This window comes from Sciurus vulgaris (assembly GCF_902686455.1).
Source record: "Sciurus vulgaris genome assembly, chromosome: 11".
NCBI lineage: Eukaryota > Metazoa > Chordata > Mammalia > Rodentia > Sciuridae > Sciurus > Sciurus vulgaris.
This window is the reverse complement of record NC_136472.1, coordinates 64,717,156-64,741,059: the sequence shown is the minus strand read 5'-3', so window position 1 is coordinate 64,741,059 and position 23,904 is coordinate 64,717,156. Positions and strand designations below refer to the sequence as shown.

Below are 23,904 nucleotides of genomic sequence, written 5' to 3'. Positions count from 1 at the left end.
AGTAAAAAGGAAACAGCTGGGGGAGGGGAGCAGGGGAAAGGCCTCCTCACCCCCATACACACATCGTAGGCCTGAAAGCAGTGCACAGCCACTTGTCTGGGGAGGGTCTGTGCATGCCAAGGGTGAGGGCAGCAGATGCTAAACCCAGGAAGCTCTCTGCACCAAGTGAGCCCTCTGCACCAAGTGAGCCTGCAAGGACTCCAGGGACTGACTTGCCAACAGCTGGACTTGATCACCAGCTCACAAACTGAGATCATGCATTGGGTGGAATAATAAGCGGACTTTGCTCTCCGGCTGTGCAAAACATTGTTTTTCAAAGCTTTCCTCCACAGCAGCCGGTAGACAACAGGAGACCACCACCTGGACCCTTGAGTCTTCTCTAAGAACCACTTTAAGATTCCACTCTCAGCGGAGTTTGCAGGACCATGGTGGCCCTTTGGGGAGCTTCTGCTCTGCTGGTTCTGTTCCTTGCAGCATTTCTGCCCCCACCACAGTATGCCCAGGATCCAGCCATGGTGCATTATATCTACCAGCGCTTTCAAGTCTTAGAGGTAGGTGCACAGGGAACATGCCTCCTGGAAGTCACCTTGCTCTACTATCTATTGGAATGTATGTTTTCCAGAAAGGAAGTGATAAATCCATTGCTAAAATGACACTGACAAATGTGTATAGTCTAGCAGTTTAGGGCACCAATTCTAGAGTCCATTCTGCTGCATTCCCAGACCTTGAACGTGACCTCACTCTGTTCTCTGATCTGGCAGTTTTTCTCATCTATAAAATGGAAATAATAATATAAATTACTTTTTAAGGTTATTCTGAAGATTTGACAAAAAGATTCCAGCCCTGAGGAGTTGGGGATGGTTTGTGTTGGGTCATTAACCCATACTTAGAACATTGCCTAGCATGTTAGGTAAATGTCCAAAATGTTGGATATTTAGAATTTAATAATTAATTTTTTAAAATATAAAAATTAGATTTTGGTCAGCTTTTTCTTCATGTTTTACTATATCAGGATGATAACAGATTTTAGTTTTTTGTCTTTTTGTGATAAACCAGTAGGTCCCTGTAAAAAGTCACAGAGTGTACTGACAGTCTGTCTTAGTCTTTTTTTTTTTTAATTGTCAAACAGGACTTGGATTAATAAATAAGCAGATATCAGCTATGTTAGAAAACATTTAGGTATCACTTCATTGAAATGTACAAAACCCAACATTTTTGTAAATCAAACAGGTTCTCATGAACAAATGTAATCCTCCGCCCTTGTCTTTACCACACCCCAGCATCCATATCCACTATTTTATACTTAGTTTTGCTTTTGTAATTTAAATAAATGGTGTATTATTTATCTTTCAAATACATTCTGATCTCCAACATTTATTTTCTGTATTTTTCTGAAAAACCTTCAAGTCCAAATGATTTGGATCATCTAGCTATAGTCAGTAAAATGACTCAAGGCAGCCAGAATGCATTTCTTAACATTGTCCAGTCACCAGGCAAGGCCTGAAGACTGTGGGTGCAATGTTCCAGGTCAGTGGCCTCTTGTTGCTGCTTCACTTGTTCCCGCCCCACAAACCTCACTACTTAAAAATTCCAGAGTTATGCTCAGCCTTTAGCACCAACTTGCCCCGGGATTAGAGCTACTAATAACCTGCAAGCTGTCCTTCAATACTTTAAGAGATTGTGTGCAGACGAAGGTATAATGTACAGATGGATACTTTCATAGCTCTGAATGTGGATTTTAAAAACAAGGATGTGACTTGTATAATCTTCCCACCTGGTCCTGACCTGGAGGTGAAGCCAAGTTCCAGGTGGCAGGCACTGTTGGTCAATACAGACACTTAACAGCCAAATAATACAGTTTCCACCATGAGAGGGACATCTCAGAGGGATAAGAAAAAAGAGGATATTGATTTAGGGAATTGCTTTCAAACTTCCTGTCTCTCATTCCTGTCTCTTTGTCTCTGTCTCTATTTCTTTACCTTCAAAATGAAGTGTCTTACATATTGATGTTTAGAATATACATTTTTACATTTGTGAAGAGATTTTCATTAAACTGTGCCAAATGAACTTTAAGTACACATACTCTTTGGCCAAATATTTGTTGAATACTACTCTATGGTAGGCCCAGCGTCAGGTGTTAGAGATGGAGCTTACTTCTGGAACTTTATCCTAAGAAAATCAGTTAAGCACATGAAAATGTAAACATGGGTTTTTCTTCTCAGCATTGTTTGACAAAAAATGGAAAGCTACATAAATATCCACTTAAGAAAGAATAAATTAAAAAAAATTTTAATGGGGGATTTTCATAGCAAGACTCAGTGACTCTCACATGTAATTCCAGTGACAAAGGTAGCCGAGGCAGGAGGATCACAGGTTTGAGATCAATCTCAGCAACTTAGCAAGACCCTGTCTCAAAATAATAATAATAAAAAAGGCTGGGGATGAAGCTCACAGGTAAAGTGGGGTGGGGTGAGAGTTTCATGAAAATAAAAGGGAGACCAGTAGCATAGAGGATAGGGATCAGGGGGAGGAGGAAGAGAGGGAAAGCAGGACCAATGAAATTGACCAGATTGTGGGCACATGTGAATAAATCACAAAGAATTCCATTATTTGGAATAATTATAATGCACCAATAAGGAAAAAAAATGCTTTGACAAAAGGAATACAATTAAAGTATATAGAAAGGTATTAAGGGAAAAACAAGATTACCTCCTTCGTTGTATTTTCTCTACTCAAAGGTAAAATTACAGTTTCTTGAGTATTTTTGAAAAAGAAGGCAGGTGTACATATAAAAAAATCAGGCATCATATTTATGAGAATGCAGAATTTTATTTTCCAAGTATAAGTAATTGTGATTTTGTTTTCAAATGATTCCTTATACATACTAATATTTGAGTATGATATGTTTTTGAAGATTGGTGCTGCTTAAAATATATGGGGGAAAGTTTTTGTCTTGGCTTTCTGTGGAGATTTTGGGGAAAAAAATTATAAAAGTAAAGACGATATGCTATTTTAAAAAAGAGAGAGAGAGATAGAGTATGACAGTTGGGTGTGGTGGTGCATGCCTGTAATCTCAGTGACTTGGGAGGCTGAGGCAGGAAGCTCGCCAGTTAGAGACCAACCTTGGCAACTTAGAAGACCCTGTCTCAAAATAACAAATAAAAAGGACCGAGGATGTAGCTAAGTGGTAAAGCACCCTGGGTTCAATCCCTGGTACCAATAAATAAATGAACAAATAAATATTACAGAATAAATAATGGGATACCAATCAATGAAATGGTATATCTCATTGATTAGGTTATAGGTGGATAAAGAAAATGTATATACACCAAATGGAATAATACAATTTTTCCTTCAAAGGAAGTCATTTGCAACACCATAAATGAACTTGGAGGACATTATGCCAAGTGACATAAGCCAACCACAGAAAGACAAACCGTGAATGAGTTCATTGATATGAGGAATCTAAAAAAAGCTGAACTCATAGAAACAGAGTAGAGTGGTAGTCATAAGAGGCTGAGAGGCAGGAGCCATGGGGAGATCTTGGTCAAAGGATGCAAAATTTCAATTAGAAGGAACAGGTTTAAGAGATCTATCCTACACCATGGTGACTATAGTTAAAAACTATATTGCATACCTGAAAATCGCCAAGCAAGCAGGTTTTTTAAAAAAATATTTGTACATGTAGATGGACACAATACCTTCATTTTATTTATTCATTTTTATGTAATGCTGAGGATTGAACCCAGTGCCTCACAGGTGCTAGGCAAATGCTCTACCACTGAGCTACATCCTCAGCTCCAGATGAGCAGGTTTTTAATGTTCTCATCACAAAAAAAGAGTGTGGGGTTAATGCATATATAATTGGTCTTATTTAGCCCTTTCACAATGTATACATGTATTAAAACATCATTGTAATACCATAAACACATAGAACTTTTATTTGTTAATTTAAAAAGGCACAAAAGTATTTGGTAAAGATATATATTAATTGATATTAAAATGTTAAGCAAGTTAAAAATGTTACAAAACATACACAAAGTCATTGTACTCATAAATATGAGTACAATGGTGCACACCTATAATACCATCTATTCAAGAAGCTGAGGCAGGAGGATCATAAGTTTGAGGCTGGCCTGAAAAATTTAGTAAGATCCTGTCTCAAAATAAAAATCTTTTTTAAAAGGACTGGGGATATGGCTCAGTGGTAGAGAACTTGCCTAGCATGTGCAAGGCCCTGAGTTCAATCCCTTGTATCACACACACACACACACACACACACACACACACACATTATACACACAAACACACAGCATAAATATGTGTATCACCAAAAACATAAGATCTTTTAAAATTGATATATTAATTATCAATAATACCTTTGAATTTAGGATTATGGGTGATATTTCTTCCTCAGATTTTTGTATTTTTCTAATAATCCTTTTCTATGAATGATAGCTATTTTTATTACTTGGGTAATTTGAATAACTAGCAATAATTTGGTAATTTATTTTCTGACTGAAGCAAGGGCTGGAAAAATGTACCCAAGCAACAAGGGCATATATTCAAGACTTCCGAGAATTCTCAAAAAACATATCAGTTATGCTGGGAAGATGTCAGACCTACACCAGTGAGTATAAGAGTGCAGTGAATAACCTGGCACTCAGAGTGGAACGTGCTCAGCGGGAGATTGACTACCTGGAATACCTTCGAGAAGCTGACATATGTGTAGAATCAGAGGACAAGTCACTGGCAGAAAAGTTACTTCAAGAAGCTGAAGAGGTGAAAAAGATCCAAACTCTGCTGAATGCAAGTAAGAACTGAATCTTTTACTACCCTTCCTAGGAACTATCATACTCAGAAAGGTGCAGACCTGGTATAGTTAGGGAGTGTGATCAAGTAATACACAAGAAGTAGATGTGTACATCTGCTGGCAGAGCAATCTGTGCAGGGAACAGGTGTCCAAAGGAAAAATACCTTCTGGGGAAGTAGCTTTTCCTTTCACAGGGAGTTCCTAAATTCCCCATGGAAGGTCAGGGCTGTAGTGTCAGAGGTTAACCTAGGAGTTTGCTTCCTGATAGACCTTGGTTTGGTGGTGGCATGTGGTTCCAGATCTTTCCAGGGAGAGTGGCAGTTTAGTGGATACTACATCCAGTGTCCTGGAAATAGGGAGCAGCTGTCAACATGCCAAACTGACACTCTGAAACTGGAAATGCAACAGCCAACCATCAGGGCTGGAAATTGCAGTGGATTATTACTATGCCTGCTGTCTGGGATGTGATATCCAGGGAATTTGCCTCCAATTTTGTGATCCATCAAAACCACTTAGAGACCATTAAGAATAATGTCTAGTAGCCCAAACTATTATCAAAAATATCATGTAATAAACACACAAATTAGAAGGAAAAGTTTCTGTGCATGAGTCCATTTCATTGTAACAACAAGGGAGACAAGTCTCCCACCTCAGAGTCTGCATTTGGAAATAGGAAAACTTTATTTACATTGCTAATTATGCCTGCCCCCAGTTCAAGAAACTCCATCAGGGAAATAAGACAGAAGCTGAGTGCCATCTCTGGTCCTAAAGATTTCACATATCTTCTCACTGTAGTCTTTTATAAGAACTCCACAGGTTGTTGTAAGAAGAAGGATCTTCCTAAATGAAGTAACACTTGATCTGAGTTTTGAAAGAATTCAGAGAATATTGATCAGAGGGCATTTCAAGTGAGGACAGGACATATAAAGGCATGGACAAGGGTATGTGGTACCTCGATATGCAGATCTGTAAATAGGGCTGAGTGAAAGCTGTGTAGGGCAGGTGGGTGTAGGAAAACTAAGTTGAGGAGCTCAGGAGGCCCCAGATGATGAAAGACCTTGCACACTATGCTGAGGAAGTTGAACTTTACTGGAGGAACTATAGAGAACCATTGAATTACTCTAAGAGGGGCATGATGTGAAGGAAGATGGCAAGACCAGAGAGATGAGAACTGTCAGGGGAATACTATGGTGATTTGGGCAACTAACAGGGTTGGCATTAGGACAGAGAAGAGCAGGTGGAATTGAGAGCATTTGAGAGTTGAATTCCACTTAGTTTCATAACTTGTAATTGAAAGTAAAGAACAAATGATAGGGATGAGTCCAGGATGCTTCCTGGAGTTTGGGTTTAGGTCATTGAATGGTATGAAATATACTGGGCTAGAAAACCCAAGAGGAGTTTGGAAGTACTTATTATTCAACTATCTTTTCACTATGTCTTAGTCCATTTTCATCTGGTCTAACTGAGTGCCACAGACTAAATAATTTTTAAGGAATAGAGATTTATTTAGTTCATAGTTCTAGAGGCTGGAAAGTTCAAGAGGATGATGTTGGGCAACTACTTGGCGTCTGGCAAGGGCCATCTTGTTGCATTATAACATGATAAAAGGCACCAAATAATGTGACAGAACAAGTGTGCTAGCTTTTTTCTTCTTATAAAGTCACTAATGCAATCATGGAGGATCTCCTCTCATGATCTCTCTAATCCTAATTACATCCCAAAGGACCTGCTTCCAAATACTATTAACATAGGACTTTGAGGATTTAGTTTTCAACACATGAACTTTTGAGAGAGACAGTCAAACCATAGTGCTTAGAACTCTGAAATTATAGTTCATTTATTTGCTCACTTCTTATTTTCCAATTCTCCAGCTATAATGTTCATTCTTTGAGAGTTTGGACACTGTTTCATGTCCAATATTGTCTCCAGTATCTAGAACAGTATCTATGTTCAAATAAATAATTGTCAGGGAGTAACTAAGTGAACAGAAAAAAGAATGAATGAAGGGTAGTCAACATAGGCAGAAGGATCAGTTAGGATTTGATTAAAAAAAAAAAGAACATTTTAACCCTGAGTCAGAATAAAAAGAAGAGGGTGCTTTATCTATAATAAGAAGCAGTTGATCAAATTGGTCAAGGCAGTGATCCCTTTTGGCCCTGCCATTGTCCTGATATGAACTATCTTCTGAGAGAGAGCAGGGAGGAGATAAGGATGGAGCACAGGAAGGGAAGGAAGAAAGGACAAAGAGAGGTCATCCAAGGATGAACAGAAGCTGCCTAGAAAGCTGGTGTGTGTGTGTGTGTGTGTGTTTCTCAGCAGTAGAGTGCTTGCTTAGCATGCTAGAGGCCATGAGTCTGACTTGCCAGTACCATTAAAAAAAAAAAAAAAAAAAAGATGATGAGATAGATTAGGTGCCCATGTGGCCCAAGTCTGAAGGGTGGTGCTAAACCAGATTCTTGAGCTGCTCCTATTCCCTGGACACCTCAGTTCCTCAGGCTTTGAGGTTACCCTTTTCCACTTCCAGCTGGAGCTCAGCAGTGGTCCTGACACTGGACTTGATACTTTTTAAATTCTCACTCCATCCCTCACACATTGGAGCTCAGATATTTTCTCTCCCAACTCTCTGGTAAATGAAAACTTCTTTCTCAACCTCTCAGAGACTGTTGCTTCTGTGTCTGTTGGCTCTGGAACTCTGGTTTGAGGATGTGTCTGTTTAAGACTCAGCCAACATTTCTTGCCATCCTCTATTGGATGAGACGCGCTGCACGGCAGGGACCGAGGAGTGAGAGGGACTCGTCTGCATCCTGTGCTACTTCCGTATGGCTTCTCTTGCCTCCTACAATCCATCTGCTATGGGTAGACCGCTCCACAACACAACGTGGATCATATCACTCCTCTGTGTAGGTTTTTTTGTTTGGTTGTTTCACCACTAATTGTCAATAACAAAAAAATCCTTTCTGTTCTCTGAGCCTTTTATATAATGGCCCAAGCTGATCTCAGCTGCTGCTTCTGTATGTGTGTGTAACATACTCATACATGTGTGTACACACACACACACACACACACACACACACACACAAAGCATTTAGCATCCTCAATTTGTGTATATTTGATTCCTCAACCCAAGCCATGAGCATGTTGATATCTTCCTTTCTGTATTCACAGAGTCTAGGGCAGAGCCTCACATGAAGGAGGCCACAGGAATTGTTTCTAGAAGAGATACTGATGGTGGAGGCCAAGCAGAGATTGGTCTAAAGAAAGGCAAAGAATTACAACCTTGTGATTAGTGCTCCTCTGACCTATTATTTTCAAAGTTTCTCTGTCCAAGTTTAGACTTCAGAATGCCAATTTATTCCCCCACTCTGTGTTGTTCTGTATTTTATGTACTGGCCCTCCTCTGCTTGTTTTTTCTCCTTTGCCAGTTTTGTTAGTAACTACACCGGTATCCATCTTCTAATATTATACAACACATTACCATAGATTTAGCAGCTTAAAACCATACGGACTTTTTATCGCAGTTTCCAGGAGTCAGGAGTCCAGGCACAGCTTAACTGAGTCTGCTGCCTGTAGTTACAGGACTGAGGCTTCTGGCTTCCAGACTCTTCCCTCTCCATAGGTTGTTTACAGCATGTCTGTTGCTCCTTCAAGGCCAAAAAACAGACGGCTTCCCTTCAGGAAGTACACAGTGCCTCTTTTAAGTGTTTTTATCTGTTTATGGCAGGACTTCTCTTTGGTTTTTTTGTTTGTTTGTTTTTGTTTTGTTGTTGTTTGGTACCAGGGATTGAACCCAGGGATGCTTAACTACTGAGCCATATCCCCAGCCCTTTTTATTTTTTATTTTGAGATAGGGTCTCAACTAATTTGCTGAAACTGGCTTTGAACTTATAATCCTTCTGCCTGTCTCCTGTGCCATCATCTTTGTTTATTGATTAATTTAAAATCAAATAATTTGGAGCCTTATTTCTATCTGTAAAATCCCATCACCTTTGTTCTATAATGTAACACAATCACAGAGCACTGTCCTTTCATATGCCCCAGGAGGGGATTATTAGGTCATGCACTGGTTGTGGTGGGGATCTTGGGGGCTATTTAGCATTCTCCTACCACAGTGCCTCAAATACCTGAATTCACCTTCTTCCTGGAAGATTCTAACTTTCTTAGCTTCTATCCTTGGCTTATCAGAACTGTGCTAGTTATAGAACTTGTATTAAAACCCTAGACTCAAAACAGCTTCCTTGCATAGACAAACATCTTGGGGGTGTGGGCAGGGAAGGTTTCCCAGAAGCCAGATCATAGGGTTTCATTCACATATACTTGATGTGTTAGAACATTTCTTAGAAAAACCTCCAGGGAGTGGATGAGGCAGATTCTTTGGAAAATTCAACCTTTTTATCTTAAGAGACTTCCAGGAAATTCTAATACATATTAGTCTAAGTGGTTCTCACTTCTGCTAAGACTATTTCTATGGCAATTACTAAGGGCCAGATATTGGGGATATTAAACAAGAGAAGATGGCACTATAATGAGGCCATTCCCTATACAGCTATTAAGACTTCAGAATTTATCTTGAGATGATCCCCCAAATGATGTCCACAAGAGAACCTTAATCCTCTGGGATTTTTAGGGTTAAATAAAATTATTAGAATCTTAAATTTCTCCTTCTCTCCTCCTCTCCCTCCCTCCATCCCCACCTATTTCACACACATACTTAATTTAGAATGCAAGTGAGTGAATGTTACTTGAATGTAATCTAACTTATATTTTAAAAACATTCCAAGTCCTTAGTACAAAAATTGTTACTGCTAAAATAAGATTTTGTAATGTACTTGAGCCAATTTATGGCAAGGCACTGTGGCCTCAGACAGATAGGCTGAGAATTATCCAACTAAAGTCTTTGGAAGATTCCACAGGCTGCATTCTTGACTAGATAAAGGTATTATTAACCTCTTTGTAACTTGTAAATAGCTTTTGAAGAAAACAAGAAAGTTTTTTTTTAAAAAAGCCATTATAGTGAATTTTATTTTACTTTCTGTTTTAGTCCAGCTCCTTTTATTGCAAAGGGTGCACACAAGTCACCTCAAGTACCCCTCACCCTGCTGGATTAAATAACTCACATCTTTTGTTAGATCATGTTTCAAAGAAGAAACTCTATTGCTGCATATCTAAATACCTCTGGGATCCATGCAGGTAGATAAATTGTTCATGCCCCATATTTGAATTCTGTTTAAGGAAAAAAAAAAAAAAAAGAAAATAAAAAACAAAACAACTAAACAAATAGTCCTCTAGAAGTCAAATAAAACATTTTCTGTGAGCTAGCTTGCAAAGTCAGTTAGTTTGTGGAATAAAACATTTTAAAGAAGTATACGTAATTTGCAATAGATATATTTACCACAAAGGAGGGGACTAAAGGTATATAAGCAGGTGTAAGTACAGAAGAGCACGAAGGTGCTCATGTGTGCGTTGCACATAGAAGTTGCTGAATTCACAAGGCCAGCAACACTGGCAGTGTGTGTACAGTTCAGCTTATCCTGGGCATCCTCCTGGAGAGCTCAGGCCCAAGGATCCGGAAAGGACTATATACATAACATTTCTTTTGTTTATCCATCTGGAAGCCCTATTATCTATAAGGATACCTCTAGAAATTAATGAAAGAAACCATATCACATCAGCTGGTAACATTCAGCTTCAGATAGTATGAACATCCATTCATTCTCTCTCACTCATTTGTTCATTGATTCAACAAATGTCTAACTGAATTTTAGATATATGCTGGCATTGTGCCAGGCATTAGAGATGGAATGTTGGAGAGGATAACATCCTTTTCCTCAAAAAACTTGCAGCCAAGTGGAGAAGCCACCTACACAAACCACAATAACAGCCCAGAGTGGTAACTGCTCTGATGGAGGGGTATACAGCGTGTCACAGAAGCGCAGGGAGAGACATTAAATAGATAGGGTCAGGGTTGCCATGGAGATGGGGTACTGTAGAATCTGGAAAGTAATCCTCAGACTGAATTCCAATCATGGAAAAGATCCAACAGCCTATGGCAGCACAAAGGTACATAGGGTTCAGTGTGTTTATGCAGCAGGTTGTTCAATAGAGCTTAGGTAGAGGAGAATGTTGTGCAGAGGAGACGAAAGAGCCAGAGAAGGGCTGAGTTCCTTTGTGCTAAACTAGCTCACACTTGTAAACTATGGGGAATGAGAATAATAGCAGCCAATATTTGTTGAGTGCTTATTACATACTGGGTGATCTTTAAGCATTTTATGTATCTTATTGATTATTATAATGTAATGCTGACAACAACTGTATAAGATAGGTATCATTATTTGCCATTTTATAGACAAGGAAACTAAGACACTAAGAGGATAAGTAATTTCTCTGAAATGCACAGCTAAGAGATGGCAGAACTGAGATTCAGACCAAGGTGGGCTCCTACACATGCCAGCCTCACCCATTGTGCTGTTCTGCTGAACAGCAGGAGGGTGTCAGGGTCAGATGGAGGTTTTAGAAATTCATTCTAGCCAAAGGGTACTGAATGAACTGGCAGTAGGGAAGGTTGAGTGGACACAGGAGGGGAGACTGAAGCCAGCAAAGCCATCTCCAGGGCTGCCACAGAGGCATGGAAAATGGAAGCCCTCTGTTCTGAGGTAGATGCCTGATCTTATTATTTGTGGCAGTATGAAGACCATGACAATTCTCTTGGTTTCAATTTGAGGATGATTCCTTCTCATAAAAAGACTGACTTAAATCATTCTTTAAAGCCCTGCCCAAAAAGGATCAATTTTCTTCCCCTACCCTTGTTTTTAGTTCCCTGCCTTTTCTTCATTGACTTTTATTAAACAATGAAATCCTTCTGCTTCCCCCATCCCATTCACTACCTCTGGTTCTCATCTGACTAGCCACCCTATCCAATAGATTCTTCTGAATATCTTGTAAATGTGTTCTTTTCAACCGCGTTGATATCTGATCAGATCCAGTCTTTTTTTTTTTTTTTTGGGGGGGGGTGACTACCAGGGATTGAACTCAGGGCATTCAACCACTGAGCCACATCCCCAGCCCTCTTTTGTATTTTACTTAGAGACGGGGTCTCACTGAGTCACTTAGTGCCTCACTTTTGCTGAGGCTGACTTTTTGTGATCCTCTTGTCTTAGTCTCCCCAGTTGCTGGTATTACAGGTGTGTGCCACCACACCTGGCTCATATTCAGTCTTGATTACTGTGAGAGGTTCCTCACTGACTTTGTTGCTTCCCATCTGTCCCTGTTTTCCGTGCTTCCTCCTCTGTGGCCACCAGGGTTATCTTGCTAGTCAACACCTCATGACCTTAGTCCCTTTGATGGAAATCACTACCTACAAGGTCAAGCGAACTCCATAAAACATATCAAGTAAGACTTTACAACCTGAAACCAGTTTATATTTCTTTCAATAATTTATTTATAACAGGAGTATCTGATAATTAAATAAAACTGTGAATACTGTATTCACTGTATTTATTGTATTTATTTTATTATAAAAGTAGGTAAGAAGCCAACAAGCAAACACAACAACTTTAAAATTTCTCAGCTTCAGCTGTGCTATTCCTTCTTATCCCTGACGCTCTATGCTATTTGACCTGCTAGCCTGAAAACATAAATATACTACATGCATGCCTCAAATATTCATGCTGTTTCCCAGGGCTATCACAGTGCCTGGAACAGGGTAGGATATCCATGTGTTCTAATCCAAAGTAGTTTGTTAGAGAATGGAGGCAACTATTGGCCTGGTATTCAACAAAGCTCTTTTATCTGCCATCTTGTCTAATGTCCATGAAAACTGTATTAGACAACCCGGACTTTCAGATGTAGAAGCTGCAGCTCAGAAAGTTTCACACAGCCCATCTCCCTGACCCTGCATTCCTGCTACATCCAGGAGTACACACTGCCCTGGACAAGCTAGCTACACCTCTGCATCTCTGCATCCTTGTCTGTTCACTAGTCTTCATTTCTACCCACCCCATATAAGTTGTCTGTTGCTACAATGATGTCACATAACAAACCACTTCAAAACTTGGTTAAAACAGCAGCCATTAATTATTTCCCATAGGTTCATAGGGGTGGCTGGGGCAGTTCTGTTGACCTGGGCCAGGCATGGCTTGCTTGTGTATCTGCAACCACAGCACATTTCCTGGGGATGGCTAGTTGGGGAGAGGCTCATCTGGGATGACTTGTTTCTCCTTCATTTGGTCTCTGATCCTCCAGGAGGCTGACCTGAACTCATTCTTATGATGGAGGCAGATGTCTGAGAGAGAGGACAGAAGCACCCAAGGCTCTTAGGTAACTTAGCCTGGCCATTTTTACTATATTCATTTGACTAAAGCAAATTCCCACCCCAGCTCCAGAGCCCATCCTTCTACTATAACTTCTAATTGCATCCACATCAGGCTTTTGGTTTCAAAGATCATGGAAACGGGTAGCAATCAAGAACAGTTTTTAATATGCAAATGTCTGTATGAAAATAGGGAACCAGGCATGTGTGTGATTGGTGGTTTTGAGAAAAAACACAAGAACCTATGAGCAGGTTACTGCAAAGTGCAAGTTCAGGCAAACAGGCCCTAGACCATCACATTTTGAGAAAGAATGGAGAGGACAGGATGAAGTGAGATTTAGTTCATAGAAAGAATCCTCTGGAAAATATCAAAATGACCCTGTTTTCTAGCCAGGAAAAAAGGAGAAATTGAGAACATTTCCATATTTTTTTTAAATTGGTAAGAATCTTATTTAAAAACAATAACAACAAAACATTATGCAAAAAAAAAGCAGCTCAGTCTTTAAATGAGAAATAGATGAAAACAAGAAGTTCATAATTATAACCTTGGAATCCTTAGATATGTTGCAACAGTCAGATAATTGATGCAAAGTTCATGCTATTTGATCAGAAATTCCCTAGAGGACTGGCCATTTCCATGTTTTATTTCACATGAGTATTGACCAGTTTGGATGTTCTGGGAAAGCAGTGCTCAAATTTTCAGTCTCAGGAACTTCTTACAGTCTTAATAGTTATTCAGGACCCCACTGAGGTTTGGTTGAGGTTGGTTATAAATATTGATATTTGCTACATTTGTAATTAAAATAGAGAAATTATACTATGTACCAGATACTATTCCAGGACAGAACATGCAGCAGTGAATAAGATGGATAAGACAAAGCCCTGGATCTCACGGAGCTTACATTCTATTGGGGGGAGTCAAACAATGAATATGTTAACAGATAAGTGTATAGTGTCAGAAATAATATAATAGGCACTATAGAAAAAAAAAGAATTATAGTAAGTAGGTTATAGGAAGCTGGCCCAAGGGAGGCATTGGAAGAGTTGTCCATGCTGGGCTCCAGCTATCAGGACCCCTTGGTGGAAGCAGGCCAGACCCACACTCCAAGATAGTACATATCCTCGCAGCTTTCAGACATTCCCCTGATGTACTCAGATTGATGGCATTGGCAACCCACAGCCATACAAAGGAAAGGGCATGGATTAAGTCTGTTATCTTTCTCATAATCTGTTGTTAATCACCAATAAAGCTGACAGAACTTGGTATTAGAAAATTTGGGACCTAGGAAAACCTATAATATGGATTTACTGAAACCAAGACCAACATATAGAACACGTTTATTATACACCAGACTGTTTCAGCCCTACCCTGAATTCATAACTCTCCAGTAATGCCAAATCATACTATGGCTCACTGAGTACATTTCATACAAGACTTCCTGTTTCTCTGAAGCATGCAGACAGTGAAATAGCACCGGCTGATCTATTTGATTTCAAAATTCATATAGTACAAGCTGAAATAGCAAGTTTGAACAGACAAATACTATATTATTTGAACCTACCTTGAGTATAGAGTGTTAGCAGTAAGAGTTTGAATAGCGGGGGTGATTTGTATTGTACCCCAGATCAGGCACTAAACAACTCCTGTCTAAAGTTCTTGCAAGGAAACAAAATGAATACACAGTTCTAATTCTGCAATTGGAGCTGTCCTGGAAGAGAGCTACATAGAAAACTTTGGGCACTTAAGGAGCAGCTAACTGCTCTGCAAGAGTCAGAAAATTTTGTTTTGAAAGATGAGTAGATGTGTCCCAATTTAGCAAAAGTAAACTAAGGAAAAGTATGGGCAAAGTCTAAAACTTGTGGAGGGCCAGGGCAGATTTGGTGTCTAGAGACCAATCCAGTTTGGTAGGGAAATGAGAAGAGACAAAGAACTAAGGACCTCGTGTGCTATGCTGAGATATCTGAAATGTGTTCTATGGAGAAAAAAGCAAATGGCCCAAATCTCTAGAATAATTAAGTCTGCACAATTTATAATAGCATGAAATTTTATAATTGACCACTAGTCTAACACTGGGATCTTTATCATCCCAGTGCCTAATATTCTTCCTATCACTTGATAAGTACTGAGAAATGTCCATGAATATAGTTTAGGTAGTTGAAAAAGTCGTTTATAATAGAATTTCAAAAAGTAGTACAAATGATCATCATTTTAGAGGAATTCTTTCTCTTCCTCCTCCTCCTCCTCCAACTCCTCCTCCTCCAACTCCTCTTTTTTCTATGAATTCATCACTTTCCATGAAAACCTGTTTTTCCTTCTCTGTTGCTGCCTCAGCATCCTGTTATCTGGCTCTCTCAATCTAATCAGTTAAGGAAGACTTAACCTCTCTCTTTCTGTTTCTTGAATCCATGCCAATTTTCCATGTCCCTCACTATCTGGATATCTCTCATCTGGAATAAACTTACAAACTCTTAGCCTGTTTCCTTGTATCTATCCCCCCGTACCCATCCCCCAAATTATTGTCAGCCAGACCATTATTTCTAATACTCAGGCTGAGTCTCTCTTTTAAAGAGGGATAAGAATCTCCAGGTCTGGAGACTATTATTATTAAAAAAAGGGGAAAATATTTTAAAAGATTCAAATAAGTGATATTTGCGTATGAATTCATTGTGAAGCCTTGGGCCAAATTTGACTCTAATTGCTTGTCTGCGATTCTGCCTAAGGGGAGAAACAGATTTTCTTTCTCTGGTGAGCAGGTGAAACCTTGAATGCCATTGTCTCTGTTAAATAATTTGCATCTTGACTGGACTCAAAGATTTTAAATTTATTATTTCCAATCCTTCCTCAACTTTTTCCTTCTGATAATTAGCTCCTCTCAAGATAAGCACAACAGGAAATTTTAACTTACTCTTTTACTGAAACACTGAAAATGTACTCTCCTTACATTTTAAAAGAAGAATTACTTATAATATTTATAGATGATCACCACTGAAGAAAATATGGAGAGCATTTAGCCTAAAACCTTTCATGGTAGACCCAAGACTGGATTGACAAAGGGACATTTAGGGGATACAGTGCTCCGGACTCAGGTCTCTGACTCCTGGTCCTGGCTTCCATCTACAAAAGAAGATGCAGGAAAAGCAGAGGGAGGACATGGGAGAAGTTCTTTTTCTTTTTCCCTAGAACTGCGTTTCTCTGATCAAAACCATATATCAGCACTGTCTTGTTATTTCTCCAAGGGTTTTGCATTAAATGAAAGGAGGCACAGAAGGAAAAGGAAGAGAGTGTGTGTTTGTTTCTTCTGTATTTTAAGTGAATGTTTTCTTTGGGCGAGACATTCATGTGCCTTTTTCTTAGACACAGTCCTTCCATTGCTAGGCTGTAAGCCTGCTGGCCTTCTTCCCAGATAGGAGGATGGGTAGGCTGGGGGCCACCTAGTCAAGACAGATATCCTGACATCCTCAGAAGTCATTGCCCTCACACCAGGACACACCAGGACTTACCACTCTCCTTCTCTTCCCACCACACACATACATACTCACCAACATGCCCCTGAGGCTGGATGCAGGCATCCTAGCTCCTGCCTCTCAGCTCAGACTGAGCTTAGAGGACTCCTTCCCCATAGCTGAGTGACCTTTCCAAGTAACTTGTACAAGCCTTAATTTTTCTTCATTTGGAAAATGGAGATTAAAATATCTACCACTGAAATTCATAAGAATTACATAATTGATATAAAGAGCCCAGATCATTACCAAATGTATTTTATATATTTGTCAGACGTTTATTAACTTCTCCAGCCCTTGTGCTCATTCCTTAATAAGGAATAGCTTTTAGGCTTCTCTAATAATCCATGGACCCCCACAGCCCCCATAAAAATCCTTACAGACTTACAGCCTCATTCATTCATCCTCTATGATCAGCATAGGATTTGGGAAGGGCAGAGGCTTCCCATTAGACAAGCTGAGCTTGTGGAACTGGAAAAGGTCTCCTGGGCTCAAGCAGAGAAGTGGTCCTTAAACAGCACAGCTCATTTCCTCTTTCACAAAAATTCTATAGCAACTAGTAGTTAAGTGTACTAGAGAGTCTGTCTGCTAGCTGCTCCTGCAGTGCATAAGGTTCCTATGTGCCTTCCCAGGGCTCTGGCTTCCTATAGGCCAGGCCACCTAGGACAGTGTTGACCTAGAGGCTATAGGAAAGCAATCCCTCAGGTTAGTGAAGCCTGTGAGCAAGGGGACATGGTGACTGCTGATGGCTGAGAGATTTCTGCAGTTTACTCCCAAGACTTGTCCTGCCATAGCGTGGGCCAGACAAGTCTCTGTGTCTCTTGGAGTAGCCAGTAGTGACATGACCATGGAAAGGATTGACTGGGACTCAGTTCTTCCCAGCTAAGCTTGCTCCCACCCCTATGCCTACCATGTGTTCCCTTCACGAGTACCTTAGGTCAGGCATTTTTTAATGAAATAATGGATTTGAAAGTATCTTAAAAGCTTCGAAGTACTTTGCAAATGATTGTTTACTTAAGAGGGGCCTGTGGTCAGAACTCAGGATATGCAGTGCTATTTAGATCCTAGGAAAAATATCTGCTTAAATGAAGCTATTTTCTGTATTAATTCATTAGACACTTACAGAACCTTCAAACACTGAGTTAGTCATGAGGGCACAATACTAAACATAAAGACAAAGGCCTTGTTCTTGTGGGGTCTAGTTGGGGAAATGGACAATGAGTTTGTAAATAAAACAGATAAAATAATTATTAGTGTAATAAATGATCTCAAAGAAATAACAAAGGTGCTCTAGGAGATAATTTTAAGATGGACATATTTAGAATGGTCACAAGCCTCTTAAGAAACTGATATTAAAAGAGTTTTATCTAGAAGGGAGTCCAATAGAATAGAGGAAGGGAATTGAGAGGGAGGGAGAAGGGGAGGGCATGGGGAAATACTGGGGAGTGAAATCTATAGGGAACTAATTAAAATACTGATACTACTAATAATAGAAGGGAGATCAGCAGACAAGAGGATCAGGGGAGGGAGGAGGGGAAGGTACAGGGAAATAAGAATGATCAAATATGTATATGTATGAATATGGCATAATGAATCCCACTATTATACATAATTATAATGCACCAAGAAAAACTGTGTTCCATGAGAAAATGAATAAAAGATATTTATCAATCCCCAGCACTTCAAATAAACAAGGAGTGAGAAATGGAAAGGGTAAGATACTGTCGGAAAGGTGGGATATTACAGTTGGGATATTACAGTTCTCATATACAACAGTTCTGGAGGTTGAGGGATTCAAAACATGCCTATTGTAGGGGTTTGCTAAAGTAGTTTAAAAGGAAGTTTCCATGGAGTTGGAGAAGTACTCCATGCATAGGGCATAATGTCCTGGAGAATAGTCAGTGATTAGGTTAAGAGGACTTGACAGGATGAAACACAAAGTATGAGATACAAAGAAGAGGCCAGACATGGTGACTCAAACCTGAAATCTCAGTAACTCAGGAAGCTGAGGCAGGAGGATCACAAGTTCAAGGACAGCCTCAGCAACTTAGAGAGGCCCTGTTTCTAAGTGCCCCTGAGTTTAACCCTTAGTAAGAAACACTCACAAGAAAGAAAAAAAAAAGAAAGAAAGAGAAGAAAAGAATACAAAGAAGGAAGAGTTTATGCATGAAGGTGGAAGAATAATAGTCTGAAATGGCAGTAAAGAGCTAGAAAATTATAAACCCTTCTTTTTACTTCATCTTCTTCCACCTAGTTTAGACCCTTTATCATCCTATTTGTACTACAGAAATAACCTCCTAATTGGTCTCCCTGATTTTGTCTCTCTCTCATGAGTCTATCATACATAGGCTGCCAGCTTAACCTCAGGACAGCCTTGACAGCCTTTTCCTTCCCAAAATCCTCAGTGGTTCCATCCCTGCCTATAGAATAAAGCCCAAATTATTTAGCTTCACCTTCAAGGTTCCAGGCAATAGAGCTGGCTCCAATCTACTCATTGGTATTTACATCTAGTTGAGGCAATTTCAGGTATTTAGGTTGTAATGGTTTAAACTTATTAGATATTGCTTTACCTACTCTCTCCACCCCCCCCCCCCCACCTTTCTCAGTGCTGAGGATTGAACCAAGGACTTCACACATGCTTGGCAAGCACCCTATCACTGAGTTATACCCCCAGTCCACTTCCTAATCTTGGAGGACTTTCCTGAAAGTGGTTTTGTTAACTCTCTGGAATGTTTATGTATTTTTCCACTTCTCTATAGTGTTCTATTCAATTCATCCTTCAAGAGCCAACTCAAATGCAGATTCTTCCCTGTCTCAAATGTTATCTCCCTTATGTTCTTTCGCCAACAAAACAAAACAAAAACAAAAGAATAACAAAATAATCCAAACAAAAAAACTTCAAGTCCTGTGTTCTAGCTAATCATGTACATAATAAGAAAGAACCATGCCTAATTTATTTTTGCATCCCTACCTCACCTCACCTCATAACATCTAGCCCAGTATCATACTTTTTGTAGATTTTCAATGTCTACTGACTAAATACATTCATAAATTCACAAATGAATGAATTGAATTCTTACAATAATGTAGCAATGTTAAGAATTTTTCAGAATTCTAGAATCTTTCATTAAAAGATATCTCCTCGTGGTTTAGGATATATATATATATATATATATATATATATAAATAGATTTATTTTATTTATTTATGTGCTGCTGAGGATCGAACCCAGTGCCTCACACATGCAAGGCAAGTGCTCTACCACTGATCCACAACCCCAGCCCTCAATATATATATATTTTTAATCCTCAATTCTTAGCACTCTCTTGGGAAATTTGTAAGCTAAGTATGCAGTAGATATCCAGTAAAATCTTGGTAAATAGAATGGAATTATGTGTCTTCACACCTATGTCAGTCTCACTGTGCCAATTTTATGTGATCTTGAAGTGATCAGGGTCTCTAACACTGCATGTGGCTGCTTATATCCTGAAGTGAATAAAATGCTAACTCTTGAAAATAGACAGCAACTCTCTTACCAAACACCCATTCTTCATCTTGTCTTTGATTCATTGAATCATATCATAACTTGTGATTGATCTATGTATAATAATTTTATTCTGAACAGTATGGGGAAAATCTGTGAAAATAAGGAGATGAAAGAATGAGCTGGGCTTATTGCTGGGATTTAAATGACCTTTATCTGAAAAACATGAAACGCATCAGTGTTCCATTTTTGCCCTAGGATTTTCTGAGGGGAACTTTTCTTTTAAGGACCATAATTTCATAGGAGAATTGAGAATATTCCCTATCACTGTTAGAACTGAAAGAAAGGAAACAGGATATTCCAGGGATGGTAAGTCTTCCAGAAAGTAGACATCTCATGTTAAATAATCTCTCCTTTTTCTACTGTTTGGCCAGGCTGTGACAACATGCTGATGGGTATAAAGTCTCTAAAAATAGTGAAGAAGACTATTGACACAGATGGCTCTTGGATGAAAGATGCTGGCAGTGACTCTCCAAAAGTATATTTCTTAATTGGATCCAGAAACAACACTGTTTGGGAATTTGCAAACATGCGGGCATTCATGGAGGATAGCACCAAACCCGCTCCCCGGAAGCTAAACCTACCACTTTCCTGGCAGGGATCAGGCCAGGTGATCTACAGAGGTTTTCTATTTTTTCACAACCAAGGGACTTCAAATGAGATAATCAAATATAATCTGCAGAAGAGGACTGTGGAAGATCGAATGCTGCTCCCAGGAGGGGCAGGCCGGGCACTGGTCTACCAACACTCCCCTTTCACTTACATTGACCTGGCTGTGGATGAGCATGGGCTGTGGGCCATTCACTCAGGGCCAGGCATCCAAGGCCATTTGGTACTCACAAAAATTGAGCCTGGCACACTGGGAGTGGAGCACTCATGGGATACTCCCTGCAGAAGCCAGGATGCTGAAGCCTCGTTCCTTGTGTGTGGGGTTCTTTATGTAGTCTATAGTTCTGGTGGCCAGGGCCCTCATCGCATCACCTGCGTTTATGATCCACTGGACACTATCAGGGAGGAGAATCTGCCCAACTTGTTCTTCCCCAGGCGGCCAAGAAGTCATTCCATGATCCATTATAACCCCAGAGATAAGCAGCTTTATGCTTGGAATGAAGGAAACCAGATCATTTACAAACTCCAGATAAAGAGAAAGCTGCCTCTATAGTAACACGCTGCAGGTGGGAGGGAGGGAGAGTAACATGGCTTTGGCAGCTACTCTCTGGGACCCTGAGACTACAACCCCTTTGCAATGTAGTATCCCTCTGGTCATAAACAGGAGTAGATTGTAGAAATGGTGATACATATGCACCTTTTCCCAGGTGGCACTGCATTAGGAATCTTCTAAGAGCTTAGATGAGAGTCCATCATTGGAGAATTTTCAACAAAGTCCATTACTCATCCAAAAGTCCTGGCCCTCATGACCTCCCATATTCTGATCATGCTGACTTCTAGCTTTTTCTTTTTTGCTCTCCAGCATTTGCTCTAACTCTATCTTTCTCCCTTAATGGTTAGAATCACATGTCCCCACAGATACTCAGGCTCCTCTTCCACCTTTCTCAAATGCCCATAAATATTTTTTCATTTTTCTTTTTCCAACTAAAGTACTATTTCTTATTGATGTTTAATCTTTATTTCCCCTAGCCTTGTCCTTCTACCAAGTGAGGTAGATTATTATAATAGAGTAAGAATATTAACATTTGAATACCACTTTTTAGTTACAAAGTATTTGCATGTTTTTTTAATTCTCTTGTGAGATATGTACAAGTTTTTATGATTGCCATTCTAGAGATAAGAAAGTGTCTAGGTGAGCTATTCAAAGTAGCACAACCACAAGATGAAAGAGCCAGAAACTGCTAAAAATCTCATAGTCTTTCCATTGCTCAAGGAAGCATCAAATATTTATTTTTGTTCACCCAGCCATTTATAATCAATGTGTTCCTAGTTCAGTCAAAAAGTAATAATTCTCCCTCTTTAGTCACTTTTCATGTCTGCACAAGACCTTCCCATAGGTATTTCAAAAGTTACTTCCTTCAGAAAACCAGCTTAAGGGTGAAGACCCCACCTCTACCCCCATCTTGCCTTACTGCCATTTGCTTCTCTCTTTTTGCTTTAAATGCAATAAAAGTGAAACTAAGCAAATAACCTCATCAGGTTATATTTACCTACATACCCTCAGCATAAAAGCTTTTAGGGAGTGCTGCCTGTGTTGAGTTTACTATGAACAATCCCCAACACACAGAGGATCTTGGTAAATATTCTGGAATCTGGATAGAAGCCAGGTAACAGGCAAGCAAACTATCTGCCACAGCCGGCATGCCGTGTGGCGCAGAGGGCAGCATGCCTCTTGGGAGAGGCTTCAAAGTGTTTCCCATGCATATGTCTAATTCAGCTGAGTTTGGGTCACAAGTGAAGGCTGTGGTGCCAGTTTGTGTCATGTGCTGAGGCTCCTGTTTTTCCAGGTTGGTCACATGAGAGGAGTTGCTTTGTGTGCTTGCAGCTGTTCCCTGGTCTTTGCCAAGTCCAGGCCGGGACCAGGGGCAGTGAAAAGAGGTTTTTTTCCCCTGTAGGATTTGAGTAGATCTGTAGCAGAATAGAAGGACCCAACCTCTGGATACAGTGTAATTACCCACAGTTCTAACAGAACTGTGTACAGAGAGCCCAAATCCATTGTGAAATGAGGCAGGTATGAATAAATAAATGTGGTGTTATTACCCACTCCATGGGCCTGGGGCCATTACCTGCCTATGGGTAAGTAACATTACCTATCTCACAGATATAATGCCTTGCATTGGAGAATGGAGTGGAATTATCAACAGGAGGGAATCCTTGCATGAAAACAGACCTAGAAACATCTTCCTGGGTTTCTCTCAGGTGACCTTTTCATCTCTGAGGTTTCTTGTTGGATTTATGTGAGAACGGATATCCTGGTGACCTACACCAATGATTATTAAACTTTGTTGCCTGTAAGAATCACTTGGGGAGCTTTAAGATTCTTAATATCCAGGCTGCAGACCCAGATCATCTAGGGGTGGGATACAGACATCATTATTTTTTAAGCCCCTTCCCTGCAAGGTGGTTCTGAAGTGCAAGTTAGCCAGCCAGTTACTCATGACATTTCTAAAAGCGATTGTTGGGCTGGGAGTGTAGCATAGAGATAGACTGCTTGCCTTGTGGGTATGAGGTTCTGGGTTCCACCCCAGAACCAAAAAAAAAAAAAAAAAAAAAAAAAAAAGAAAAAGAAAAAAGAGGAAAAAAAAAAAAAAAACTAACAAAGTAATTGTATAGTTCTAAGAACAGGCTAGCATTTTCTGGGGGCTGGGGCAGGGGCAGTGGGTTCCCTGGGGCAATATATGTGGGGTTTGGAAACACCCATGAACTTGAGTGAACTGTGGCAGGCACCATTTATCAAAGTCTCTGCTGCTATTTTAAGGAAGTAAAATAGAACTGAAGTGTGTCTTGCTGTAACACAACTCTTGTGGGCCCCAGCCTTCCTCTGCTGGCTTTGCCCTTGGTCTGCTGCTGGCTAGGTTCCTGCAGTGACCACACGTCTCCTATTTGCCAGTGTGGCTTATGGTCTATTCACGTGTACAAGTCTCTGAGCACACTGTTAATATCAGACCACAAGGGTAAATTTGATTTGAAAAAAGATGTGTCCCATGGAGTCTGCCAACTCTCCAGCCTGTAAAGAACTGAAGGCCAGGGCTGTAAGTGACTCCTGCCAAAGCTGGGGACTATGCCAGAGTT

The 23,904-nt window shown here is 39.9% G+C and overlaps 1 protein-coding gene across 1 annotated transcript; it reads left to right on the top strand.

Annotated features, from left to right (window-relative positions):
• OLFML1 (olfactomedin like 1) lies at nt 1-22,302 on the top strand. Its single transcript, XM_079105739.1, has 3 exons — nt 1-551; nt 4,525-4,813; nt 20,538-22,302. The coding sequence occupies exons 1-3, from the start codon at nt 426-428 to the stop codon at nt 21,323-21,325; spliced, it is 1,203 nt and encodes a 400-aa protein (XP_078961865.1). The 5' UTR covers nt 1-425; the 3' UTR covers nt 21,326-22,302.
• The last annotated feature ends 1,602 nt before the right edge of the window (nt 22,303-23,904 follow it).